This window comes from Capricornis sumatraensis, chromosome 5, assembly GCF_032405125.1.
Source record: "Capricornis sumatraensis isolate serow.1 chromosome 5, serow.2, whole genome shotgun sequence".
In the NCBI taxonomy this organism is placed as follows: Eukaryota; Metazoa; Chordata; class Mammalia; order Artiodactyla; family Bovidae; genus Capricornis; species Capricornis sumatraensis.
Genome location: NC_091073.1, coordinates 38,461,130 through 38,475,236, shown reverse-complemented (window position 1 = coordinate 38,475,236; position 14,107 = coordinate 38,461,130). Strand labels below are relative to the sequence as shown.

At 40.3% G+C, this 14,107-nt stretch overlaps 1 protein-coding gene across 1 annotated transcript in view; it reads left to right on the top strand.

The window, feature by feature from the left end:
- The window catches only part of GRM3 (glutamate metabotropic receptor 3), a 104,213-nt gene that overhangs the window by 89,907 nt on the left and 199 nt on the right, over window positions 1-14,107 (top strand). Inside the window, exon 4 of the mRNA XM_068973100.1 lies at window positions 24-198. Within this exon, the coding sequence (XP_068829201.1) occupies window positions 24-198 (175 nt within the window). The remainder of the gene's footprint in view (window positions 1-23; window positions 199-14,107) is intronic.

The following is a 14,107-nucleotide window of genomic DNA, read 5'->3' as shown; positions in this document are numbered from 1 at the left end:
AACTAGGCAACCTTTTCTTGTAGGTGCAGACAACGACCATGTGCATCTCTGTCAGCCTGAGTGGCTTTGTGGTCCTGGGATGTTTGTTTGCACCTAAGGTGCACATCATCCTGTTTCAACCCCAGAAGAATGTGGTCACGCACAGGCTGCACCTGAACAGGTTCAGTGTCAGTGGAACTGGGACCACGTATTCTCAGTGTAAGTATGGCACTTGACACGGACCCCTTCAAACACAGCATTGTGGTAGGGAGCAGGCTGGGAGGGGGAACAGAAGACATAGAAACAGACAACACATGTCCACCCCATAATCAATCTCCGTTCAGTTTTAAAAAGTGCTGGTTAATCACTGTGTGTCAGGTGCTGTGCTGGCTGCTAACAATAGAATGACAATGGAAGAGGGCAAGTTCTTGCATTCAGTCTAGCTGAGATGACAGATATTAAATCCACGACCACACCTGGGATTTTTAACGACCTCTGGACTCAGACAACCAAGTTTCTAGTCCAACCAGTTCAGTGGTGAACCCTGAGCACATCACTTTACTGCTTCCTCCCTTAGGTGGTCTAGAGGGCTGGACTAGACTGGCGCTCTATAAAGTGTGTTTTGTGTCACGTAGATGCTGAAGGTGCTTCATAAAAATTAAAAGAGGAAGATAATCAAATAAGATGGGAAATGCAACAACCTAAATACCCACTTGGAAGTTCAAAGTACCTCCTTGCCGTGAGCATGATAAAGGTTCTAAGAGTCTCTACAGCAAGGAACCCTGTTTCATTCTGTTATTTACAGTTTCTTAAAAGTATCTGACCACAAGAAAACCAACTCACATCCCACGGAATACACCTTGGAAAATTTGGACTAGATCTACCTCCTATTACAAAGACACAATGTTTTTTCAGCTAACAACCAGCTGAGAAGGCAGTGTGAACTGAAAGATACCAGCATAACTCCCAATCAGAATTCTCTCTCCTCTTGGCCTGCAAGTTTCTGAAACTATCCTTAGAGAAGCATTTAATTCTTTAGAGCCATCCAAAGCACAAATGTACCTAAAGGGGACAACCTTTTAAGCCATTTTCAGCTAATCTGTGGTATGAAGTAGGAGAAATTCACTGACAGAAGGATGAAGAAGGGGAAGTGTGGGGGAGAAGGGCTGAAAGTGACAGAGACAAATGACTACTTCACAATTTTGCCCCAAGCCGATTAGAAAGAAAACTTCAAAATAGCTCAGCATCACAGAGAGCAATCGCATTAGTGCCCCAGTTTCTTCAACAACACACAGAATTTTATAGTGCAGTCCTTTCCCTAGCAAACTAAGGGAAGACTGAGAGCTGCCAGCACCTTTCAGGGACTCGCTGAGTATACCACTCCTCCCCAGTCTCAGCTGCTATAGAGATGGACACCTTATTTATTTTCAGCTCAACTTCCAGGTGTCACAATGGCTGAGTCCCAGGACCTGGTAAAACCTGTGACATCATTTTCCTTGTGACCCCATGGACTATACAGCCCACCAGGCTCCTCTGTCCATGGGATTTTGCAGGCAAGAATACTGGAGTGGGTAGCCATTCCCTTCTCCGGAGGATCTTCCTAACTCAGGGATTAAACCTGGGTCTCCTCCATTGCAGGCAGAGTCCTTACTGTCTGAGCCACAAAGAAAGCTGCTTATTTCTTGAGCAAACAAATCTCTTGTCTAGCAGCCACACTATAACAGCTAATCCAGACAAGAAAAAGCTGGCATATAACAAATAATAATAGCTAATAAAAACAAAAACAGTAATGGAGCTAAGAGGAACTATCATTTATTGTTTCCTTTGTGCTAGGCATTGTGCTAAATACTTCATACATGTGTGCATGCATGATATAGCTTATTTAATGCTCACAACTCTAGGAGATAAAGAAACCCATCCAAGGTCACACATATTGAAATTGGCAGAACCAGAACTTAGAGACAGTTTCTCCAATTTCCAAACCAGGACACCACACCACCGCATGCTGCTACTTCAAACAGGAAACTTCCCATGGACAAGGTACTTTCAAGGGAGAACTAGGTACTTTCAAGGGAAATTTCCCACGGACAAGGCTTTCAAGGGAAAACAAAAGAAAGGTTACCCTAGGCTGTGCAGCATGATTTACCTCTGGGTGAAAAGAGTCTTGTTGAAAGCTTAGAGCTCTTGGTTGTTATTAAAACAAGTTATCAAAATCCCCAAGTCTTTCACAGACATTTTTCAAATCTCATACATCCAAACCTCAGTAATTTAGATTGGTGGGATTTTCTGAAGCATAGTCTAGGAATTAATAAATTCCTGAAAAGGTAACAAAGGCACTTTACCCAAGCAAGTCTCTCCTTAGAATTTGAGAAACACCCATCGACACAGCAGCAGTGGGATGCAGCTGCCACGGACATGCTCCGGCTGTCACTGTGTCTGATCTGCTGGCTGTCACTGTGTCTGATCTGCTGGCTGTCACTGTGTCTGATCTGCTGGCGGCCCAGCCAGTTCTTCAACACAGACCTCTACCAGCCCAGCAGTTTAGCACTGTTTTGTTACTCAGTGAAATTTCATTTTTTATCTTTTAAAAAGTCTAAATTTAGACCTCATTTTCCCCATGACTTTCCTCTAATTAATCCAAATTAATTAAGTGGCATGAAAGTAACAAATGAGATAAATTTTGACTTCCCTAGTGGCTCAGACGGTAAAGCGTCTGCCTATAATGTGGGATACCCAAGTTCAGTCCCTGGGTTGGGAAGATCTCCTGGAGAAGGAAATGGCAACCCACTCCAGTATTCTTGCCTGGAAAATCCCATGGACGGAGGAACCTGGTAGGCTACAGTCCATGGGGTCGCAAAGAGTCAGACACGACTGAGCGACTTCGCTTTCTTTCTAAAGTAACAAAGTGAAGTACTTTTGTCATGTTTCTAGGCAATTTCAAAGTGCATCAGTAACAAATCCATTGATTTTTTACTAATAATTCTTTTTTAAATATAAATTTATTTATTTTAATTGGAGGTTAATTACTTTACAATATTGTATTGGTTTTGCCATACACCATAATTCTTTATCTTTTACTCACAATAATTTTATATTTGTGGGCTCATTTTATCCCATGAATACTGCATATCATGAGTTCTATTTTATAGCAAGAAAATAAGAGATGTTACTTCTCAAGGATACACAAGGATTCAAGTATTGACAGTGGATTTTCTGATTTGTGATTAGTATCCTTCCCATTTTAATACATTGGAACCGTTGCCATGAAATCCATTCAATCATTAAATGCTTGAATGCCTTCTATGCACCAGAAATTTCTAAGCGCCTGTTGTACACAATGAATAGGATAGAATCCCTGGTCCCAGGAAGCTGAATGTCTAGGGCATTGTTTTTCATGCTATACAGTGTAATCCATGAATGAGTCATGAAATTGATTTAGTAGCTTTGACCAGCATTTTTTTAAAGAAAATATAAAGTATCTTAGAGTGCATCACATGTAATAGGGTAAACAGCATTTCGTGAAGTTTGCTCAAGTTTATATATGGATACCAGGTTCAGGTAAAACATTTATTTCTATGAATTTCCATCAGAGAAATTTGAAAGCCATTGATTTATGGAATCTAGTTATAAGTATAAACCTGCTACTGACTCACTATGGTGAAAATTTGAGCAGTTGGTTTAACATCTCAGTGCCTGTTTCCTCCATTATAGATTCAGTTCAATTAATATTCATTTCACTCCTAAATACTGGGAAGTGTGTTTTTTAAGTAATCAAGAAAAATCTTTAAACTGTTCTGAATTCATTAAGTAAAGCATATGTTTTTCTTAAGTTGTACATAATTTATATTCTTCTGGTGAGTGTTTGCAAGCATTCCATTGGGTTACTGCTACCAATATTGCTGCTGACTTTCTGACTTACTTCCTTCAGAGGTAAAAACGAAAACCTCATGTATGGATGAGACTTAGCTGGTATAGCCACAAAGTTACCCCCACAGAGACACATTTAGTTATCTATTCCCACATAACAAACTTCCCCCAAAATTTAGTGGTTTAAAAGAAAGCACTTTCATTATGTCTCTTGGTTTTGTGGGTCAGGAATTCAGGCGGGGCTGGACTGAGCAGTCCGGCTCCCCTACGCGGGCTTTACTGGGGTCCTTCTGAGCTGTCGGCTGAGACTGAGCTAATCTGGAGAGAACACAGTGGTTCACTCCCTCATATGGCAGCTTGGTGGAATGCATCTCCATGTGGGACCTGGAGAGCATGACAGACCCTACACTAATTCAAGGGGAGGGATGAAGTCCCCACTTCTCAGGGAATGTGTGGCCATTTCCATCATGCTACCCTCTCCAAATCCTAAATCCATCCAGTACTGCACTCTTAGCGGAGATTAAGTGACATGACACCCGCAATACCTAGAACTCACCTTGACTGAAAGGTGCAGCCACATTAACTCCCAGTTAATTCTCTGGCAAGAGAATAGCAGAGATACCACATCCCTCTACTTTCGAGTGTAAGTGAGCACCCTGACAGCAACTAAGGTGGTTGCTAGTAGAAAGAGTATCAGTTATTGGGTTTTAAAAGCTGGGCAGTTGTTCCAAAAATATACAAAAGAATGGCCAAACTCAGAAGCAGGCATGGAAGAAACAACATGGTTTAAGGACATCCTAGAAAATCCACAACCTGAGAAATGTTCACATATTACTATATATAACAGAGAACAATTTTAGTTGCATCTGATTAACTATATACAGAGTAATAAAAATAAAGGAAACAGTAACTTTTTTCCACTAAATGTGCCCATAGGCTAAGTGTTCCCAATATTTATGTATTAAAAAAAAATGTTTGAAATGGAAATTCCCAGATCCTGTCTCCAGACCCGTTGTATCATGGATTCTTGGTAAAGGCCAGAAATCTGGTCCATAACAGATACTCCAGCTGGTTCAATAGAAATGGTGCAAGGAAAACATTTTGAGGACCTCGGCTGAAGGCAACCTGTCTACTTCACCCACTGCGATCAGTGAAGAGCAGGGAGCATCACTTATATGACTCTCAAAGAGGAAGGAGGCCCTGGGTTCAGAGAAGGAGAGCGGTTTTGAAGTCCTGTCCTTTGCTTCGTGATGCCAAGAGCTACATCTCAGCACAGTTATTTCCCCACCACCCTCAGAACACTCAAGGGAAGGTATTTCTTTTATAGAAGCATCAGGCCCCTCAAAAAAAAAAAACATTTACTAAAGGTGAAGGTGGGAATAGACATCTGATAGCAGTAGAACTCAGAGACCCTGATATCCTAAACTCATACTTGTAATGCTGTTCCCACACCCACACACATACGCAAACAGCCTTCATATTTGGAAGAGAGAAAAAAAAAAAAAGAGGTAATTCTTTGTTTTGATCAGCTTTAGAAGCAAAGGATCTTCCCAGAGCTGATCCCCAAAGTAAGGCAATCAAGAACGTATGCTAAGAATCTTAATATCTGCAAATTTAATGATTTTTTAAAAAATAAAAGCCTTCCCTTTCCCATCTCACCTGGCAGCGTCTTGTTCTACCAGTGTGGGTGTACAGTGTAACGGAATGGCATCATTCTGAGTGAGACAAGCTAGGTGAATATGTGAGGTTTCACACCATAAAATCCTATAGGGCCTGTGCAGGTTAGAATATTGTTGACACTAATATGAGTTTGCATCAGCATAGACTGAGGGGAGAAGAGAGAAATGGAGTGTGCCCAATGGTCTTCAGAGCTATTATGTACCCAGACATGGTCCTTCGGGGATGTGTAGTTCTCTTGCTCATGGTGATCATTCAATTGTATGTATGTCATTATCATTAAGATCAGCCAAGAGGCTCCTGCTAACTAATGATGCCCAGATTTGGGTCCCAGAAGAGCCATGGGCATATGGAGATTGATTTTTTTCTGCCAAAACTTTATTCAGAAAGTAACTTGTTTAGGTGGTAATGTGTGAACAGCTCAATTAATAGAATTATTCATTATTACTAAGAATTTGCACATTATAAAAAGAAAGCAGTAGTCTAAAAAGATAAAGGGAGGGACTTCCCTAGCAGTCCGGTGGTTAAGACTTCACCTTCCAAGGCAGAGGGTGCAAGTTCAATCCCGGGTCTGGGAGCTAATATCTCGTATGCCTCAGGGCCAAAAAAACAAAATCAAAACAAAAGTGATATCGTAACAAATTCAATAAAGACTTTTAAAAAAATGGCCCACATCAAGGAAAAATCTTTTAATAAAATAAAATGGTAAAGAGAACAGTCTTCTAGCATCACAGCATAATGTGCCACGGATCGATACCAACAGAAAGTAACTGCGTGAGGGCCAGATTTTGTACTTATCAGTGGTCAAGCTTTGAAGATACCCCAGTTGGCGGGGGCAAGCCACTGTTCAACTCTGAATAGCACTTTATAAAAGAAAATAAAGCACATAATACCAAGCTTCTTCTCTACACTGATAGTTCAGAAAAACAGTATAACATACCTGCACTTTACAGTTCAGGGAGTCTCATGACGACTGGCCAGCAAATTAGGCAGTTATTTAGCAACCCACACTGAAGTGACGGTCTTCTTTGCCACAGGCATAAGTATATTATAAACATAAATCCTCTCTGACCAATGTAGGAAGAGCTTAGAGTTTTCAGCAAGTTAAGCCATTAGCTTCAGGCAGAATACACCTAGTGCATCCAAATCAGATAGATGTCAATCCATTTTCCCTTAAGAAAGCCAAGTCCACAGCACTCCTGAAAACCACTTTCTATTGGCTTTTCCTCCCTCATTGAGGAAGGAAGGGTAGTCTCCAGCTATAATAGGTAACCCCATATACATCAGGGAACTGATGTTTAATACTTCTCCTTTTATTTGACATTTCCATCTACTTGTCTCACAACCACTTTTACACAGCCTTTAAATCATTTTCTCTTTACTTCTACTATTTTCCTAGGTTTTCCCCAAGTAACTATAGCCCACCTCCTCTAATACAGAGACTGGAGCTGCAAGGGATGATATGGACCATTTATTCTAACAAACACATTTGTAGATGAGAAAACCAAAGCCCCATCTATTAGGTACTTGATGGAATTTGATAAATGAAGTCATAGATAAAACTCTCAAAAGCTTCTCTGTGGCTCCTCTGGACTCTCTGGAGTTTCTACCTCAGTTCAGTTACAGAAGTCATCTCAGAGACCATTCTGACAGTGAGAAAATCTTAGCATCTGCAAATTCAGTGATTTCTTTTTTTTAAGTTCAAAGCTTTCTCTTAAGCACGGCACATGACGTCATCTTGTTCTAGCAGCATGGGTGCAGACTTGCGTTCCTCTCAAAAACCCATAGCAAGGAGTTCAGCACCATAAATCATGTCTCTCTGAAAGCCCTGTGACCCCCACACCCTGGCTGCACACAGACAAGGTGACGTATTCCAAAAGGGCTACCCACAAAGTTTCTTTGAAAACGTGATTTGATGAAGACAAAGGAATATAGTTAATGGTGACCCTCTCTAATTGTCTATGTCAGAGATATAATTTCTCCCATTAACATAGTTTTTTAAAAGCCTCACTTTCTTGAATTAAGTTATGTTGTATAGTTTCTCTTCTGTATTGTATATTAGAATGGAACATAAACACAGGAGTTCAAAGAAAGTTCCTAGAGAGTTTAGCATTGTATCAGAGATGCTTATAGTCATATGCATTTCCATGTAACCCCAAATTTATTAACGCCTTTAAGAACAGGGTACCATGTTCAGAACTATGCATATATGTCAATAAAAAAGAAAATATGTATTTAATCAAATACTGTCCATACATTGATCTCAGATGATCAATACCTTAAAACAAAGCAAAGGGTCTAACATCAATTTATTATATCCTATTTCATCTACTTCTTTTACATTTTAAGTGAAATTCTCTAGAGAACATCCATAAATGGAGATATCTGTATGCCTGTAGCAGGAAAACGCCTACTCATATGGAAAAAAAAGTTTTAACATTTCTACCTCACCTGGAGTAATTGCAAAGGCTTTGGGAAAGGAAACACTAACCAAGTAAATGTGACTGATTTGATGGATAATACACACTTTGATTAAAGAAATTTTGTGTCCAAGCTCAGCTCTAGGCACTATGCTCATGGATGAAATGGACAAACTGTATACTCATGATGCTTGCATTCTCATCAAGCAAGGTGAGGCACAGAGAAACCAATACTCCATAATAACTCAGGTGTTGGTTGATAAGCAACGTGTAGAAAATAATAGGAAACACAGGCAAATGAGGCAGATGGGGAATAGAATGTGTTACTATTTTTATAAAATGGGAGAAAGTGATAAGGTGACGCTGAGCAGAGTCATGAAGGAAATGAAAGAAGGGAGTTATGCTGATATCTGGGGAAACAACATTCCACACATGGGAAACAGCATGTGCAAAGGGTCAAAGAGGCAATGAGCCTATAGGTAAGTGGTGAAAGGGAGAGGAGATGAGGACAAAGATGGAGCAGATCCTTTAGGATTCTGGAGGTATTGTAAGGACTTTTACTTTTCTACTGAAAGAACTGGGAAACACTCAAAGGGTTTCATCAGAAGCAGCAAGACCCGACTTGTAAAGCATTGTTTTATCTGTGTGGGCAGAATATAAGACAGGGAGCAGGCAGAGACCTACCTCATTTAGCAGGCTGCCGCCTAGCCCAGATGATGATTTAAATCAGGGTGGTAGTGATGGAAGACAATACAGTGTGCCGACGCTGGGGGTAACTGGAAGACGAGGCTATCAGGATCAGCTTCCCAAGAAAGAAGGACTAATACCTGCCATTATTTTAATAGAGTTTAACACTTTCAGCTTTCGATTTGGATCCCTAGATGTAGTAGCATTTACAGCTCCTATTCGTTGTTTGAATTAATTGTTGTAAATGAGTTTCTGATCCTAGCCTGAGAACACATTTGGATAGAAAAGAGGAAAAACAGAAGCAAAACATCCCTTTTGATGGACGTGAATGGTCCTTCTGTGGTCAGCAACTGTTTAGCAACTAAGAAGAGGGGAGAAGAACAAAAAATAAGTAGAACAGTACAAAAACTTCTTGAGTATTTTTATTTAGAGATTATTGTGCATCCAACTTTGGTATTTCTTGGGGGAGGGAAGAGAAGATAAAGGAACATAATTGGAAAGAAAACACGACAGCATTATGTGGCAAAATGGACTGAGGTATTAAGTTGAAGATCAAGTGGAATTTCTGTTGATAAGGTAATTAAGTTGTATCATGGGTTCTATTTTCTCTTTCCATGAATCTTGTCTCATAAGAAATGAATCACTAAATGAAGCAATCTTTGCTTTCTTAAGTTCTAACTCCACATTTAGAAACTAACTCTTGAGTTTATAGAAAATAATTTCCTCTTCAAACTACTGGTAACAGTTGAAGACATTTTGGTCGTAAAGGGAAAGTTAAATTATTAATAATGGATTCTCTGTCTCCTACTGAGAAATCTCAACATAGCAAGGCTACCAAACGGTTGGCTAGCAGTGCCACATCTGCCCAGACCACATTATCAACACATGCACTTCTTTTGAAATGGGACCAAGGGGCCCTAGCACAAGTAAATTAAGGTGAAGAGTAAAACAAAAACAGGCCCAATAATAACGCAGGAGGACAAGGCAACAGATAGTGGATGGAAATTGTATTCCTTGACCATAGCAGTAAAATCTCTAAACAAGCAGATACACTGGGAGAAATTATTTGGGGTCACTGGGAGCAAGGAAATGGAACAGATGGAAACAGACTGGAATGTCTGTTCTATTTGAATGTTTATTTTTTTTTTCTAAGTCTGATGTATTTATTACACAGAGTAACACACTGATTCTCAGGAATCAAGTCTCAGCCATTGAACTGACTAACAGACTTGGCATCCATAAGAATCTATTGAATAAATATGTTTAGCATTGATTGAGGGCCCAGTTACTCAGAAAAACTGGGTCATTTTCTCCAAAGCCTGGCCAGTCCCTGCATTCCTGGTACAAGAAAAATGGATTTCATGGTGCTAGACAAAGCTGCCACTTGGCTGCATTGATCTCTGAGGCTTCACCAACGTTTGTGAAGCAAAACATGCCTTCTGATGGATGTGAATGATCCTTCTGTGGTCAGCTGTGGAACTTATTAGGTCTTTTTCAGCTTTCTTCAGTTTTCACTTTAAATAGCAAAAAGTACCATGTTAACCTAGAGTAACAGCTGCTACTCACCCCCACTCCCAGGAAAGCCAAAAATAAGCCTGCATACTTATTTCTGACAGAAAAGACAATTACAGAAATCTGCCTAACCGCACTTAATAAAATAGGCTGAACTTATGCCATTAAAAATCTTGTGAGAATTTCATTAGAACCGTAGAAAAGCTCATCCTAAACACACACACACGAAAATGACAGTACTTTCCCCTTCCACGTATTTTACTACCTTGGGGAATAACAGACGGGCTCATACAGGAGGCATGTGTAAAATATTTATGAAAGGCAAAGTAATTGTGATGGTAAACTCATCAGACAGTCATTTCTTCTGCTATATTCAGCAGCATGTACAGAAATGAGTATATCTTTTACATAATAAAAAATGCACTGACAAAAGCTACAGATGAAACAGTAAAAGAAAAGCAGAAAAATACAAGTTACAATCCCCTTTTATACACTAGAAAGTGTTTAGGAAAAAAAATAAAGCTGCAGTGTCTTGTGGGTTTTTTGCTGTTGTTATTCCTTGCAAGAAGACCTTGAATTTGCACTACTTCCTCTCAAATAGTTTAGACATTCTATCATAGGGTGTCCCCTTTAAAGTCCCTATGAAGCAGATAGATAATTTCAGGTTACTCCGTAACGTTCCATGATGACGTTCACATGGTGTTTGGCAGATTATGTGACACTGATAGTTTGAGAATTTTCCATGTGCCTGCCTTTGCAGCCCATGTACTTCTTACCTACGTGGTCAAAATATACATGATTTTTAAGAAATTAGAATGCAGTGAGCAAGCAGATCATAAGAGCACACTTAAGAAAGCATTCATCAAATTCCACAATAGTATGGGCAACATTGGAGTAGGTTTCTGACACCATCTTTAGAAATGCAGGTAGAGGGAATTAGACGAGTTCAAGGTGGACAGCAAGGAGCACCAGCACACTAATCCCTGGTTATGCTAGACGTACCCCCATGACACATCATTCCTTTTCAATGTCTGAAAATGAAAATCCTGCACAGAAATAATAAAACTTGATCCTGGAAAAGATGAAGAGCTTAGTCAAAATGTCTAAGGCAGTACTGCCATGGGATGCTCACAGCCCAGCCAGTTTTCTGCAAGCACAGTTGATGCCACTGTGCGACCTGAGAAGGAGAAAGGCCAGCTCGTTCCAAAATAAGGCCACTCACAAGCCTCACATTTGCTGTCATTTCTTCAGGATAATAAATTATTTCCCCTGTTGAAATTTCCATTGGCTCCACCGTTTTTTGAAAGGCAACCATTCATACAATCATTCAAAAAAGTATTTATACAGTGTCTGTTCCATGATCAGCAAGATGAATAAAATAATGAAAAAGACAAACAGAGCCCCAGCATACTTTCTAGTCAAGAGTGTAAGACTTAAGATGCTAAGGGGAAAAAAAAGGCAAGGGAAAAAGTCAGTTTTAAGACTGGGTAACATGACAGAGAGTAACTGGTTGGTTACTTTAGACTAGATGGCTGGATGGCCTTTTTCCAGAGGATGACATTTCACATGTGGCTGACAAGCAGCAGCCAGATATGTGATTAAGAGAGGAAATAATATTCCTGGTAGAAGCAACAGCTATTTTAAGAGGCCAGAAATTGAGAAACATATTCTATATTAGAGAACAAAATCCAAAGGGGATGGGGGTTGGAGGAGGAGAGAATTAGGTGAACTCAGAAAGCTAAGCAGTGTCTAAATCGTGCTGAGATTTATAAACCAGAGTTAGGAGAGCACAGAGGCACCACGGGAGGTGTGTACATAGGTGACTTACATTTACAAATACGCTGGCTGCTGTAGAGAAAAGCACTGCAGGGAAGCAAGGACGGACACAGATAGCCCAGTGGTGCAGCTGTTACAGTAGCCAAGAGAGAGAGAGAGTGCTGACCTGGCCCAGGGCACTGGATGCAAACAGACAAGTAGCTGGAGGTAGAGACACAGCTGATGGGACCTGAGGATAGGTTTGACATGGGAGGAGAGAGAAAAAAGGAAGGAAGTGTAAATGTTAGACTTCTGGTTTGGATAACTGGCCAGATAGTGAGACCGTTCACTGAGAAAAGGAAGACTAAACAGGGACAGGTCAAGAAATCAAAATTATGTGTTGGCCACTTGATTCTGAAATGCCTATTAAACAGCCACGTGGAGATGCCAAGTAGACAGGTGAACACAAGGAAGCTGGAGAGAAAGCACACACTGAGTGGCCGGGAGCACTCCCCTGGGTTTCCAGTGAACCGTGATTTGAACTTCATTTCACCTTGTTCTTTCTCTTGCCTTACCTAGCTTTGATGAAGCAAGAATCAGATAAAGTATATGAAGAAGCTTTGCAAAGAATAAATTAATGCCGTCATATTTTTAATTATTATCATGTATCACCTTCCATTAAATATTTATCTGGTACACACTGTGTCTTCACCATGGAAGTTCCAGGAAATGTAGATTATGCCATCCCTGTCCCCCGGGATATTGTAGCTTCTAGTGGGATCACATGGTAAAGAAAAGTGAGCCTCATTCTAAAAATGATAAAAGGGAAGAATCTCCAAAAGAGTTAGCACGTCACATGACTCCTCTGTAACCTTAGGCAGCCACACAGACTTGACTTTCTTATTTTCTCACACACCAAGACAAATAGCACAGAATTGAGAGGCTGGAGTTTCCCTAGCAGGGTGTCTGCTGAAAGACTTCTAGTGCTCCAACTATGGTGAACGTTCCCACACTGAATGCCACATAGCAGCAAATTTCACAATTAGCTTCTCCTTCACGTTTAAAGACATTCCTATGAAAAATGCAGTTTCATGTGGCAAGAATATTTCCACTATGATAGTGAACATGAGGAGAAGGAATTGGCAGCCCACTCCAGTGTTCTTGCCTGGAGAATCCCAGGGACGGGGGAGCCTGTTGGGCTGTCGTCTATGGGGTCGCACAGAGTCGGACACGACTGAGCGACTGAACTGAACGGAACTGAACTGAAGCGACTTAGCAGCAGCAGCAGCAGCAGTGAACATGAACACTCTAGCATGAAGTTAGTTTATTTGATTATTAACTGAGAGAGCTATGTCTTTAAAGAATGGGACAGCTGACTGGGCAGCTTGACCTGGGCTGTGGTCAGGTAGCCAAGGAGATCAGCTCCTGTAGGTCAGAGCACGGCAGATGGACAGACCAAGGACAGGATGTCAGCAGTTCCAAAAGGTAATGTGAGGCCATTGCTAACTGATTCTCTTGGCCATGTTGTTTCATCCCATGGAGGATGGGGGGTATTGCTTTTGTTCTCATTCGGTAAAAGGAAAAATCTTTCAGGGAGACATAAATATAACTTAGCTGTCTTTATATTTCTCACAAAAAAAATCTTCAAAACAAGTTCAGCTAGGAATTTCATCTAGGAAAATGACCCATAAAAAGAATGAATATTTGTATCCATATTATACTCACACCCTGACATAGTCATCACTGTTGTCACTAATGAGAGCATCATCCCTTTGAAATGCCTTTCTTTCTGCAAACTGTTATGAAATTGAAGTTCTTACAACTCAGCTCTCACTAGAATTATCACTGAGGTTATCCACTTGAAGAATGAAAACACGTGAAACTATTCTCAAAGGCAGTGGGTTCACAGATGACTCTTGGGTCTACAGAGTCATCCTGTCCATAGAGAACAAAATTAATGAAGGTATTGAAAATAGTAATTAATTTAACAATCTAAGTAAATTGCCATGAGTATTCAATTTTACGCACTGTATTTTAACCAGTTTGGAAATTACCAAAGGTAATTTTAAACCCACAAGTGACTTCTTTCAACAGTGATTATGCTTATCAACTCTTTCCAAGAGGTATGACATTAGTGGAGGTAAGATCTGGGATACACACTCATTTTGTGCAGAGCACATTTTGAAACTTGACCTGCTGCAGCATTAAAT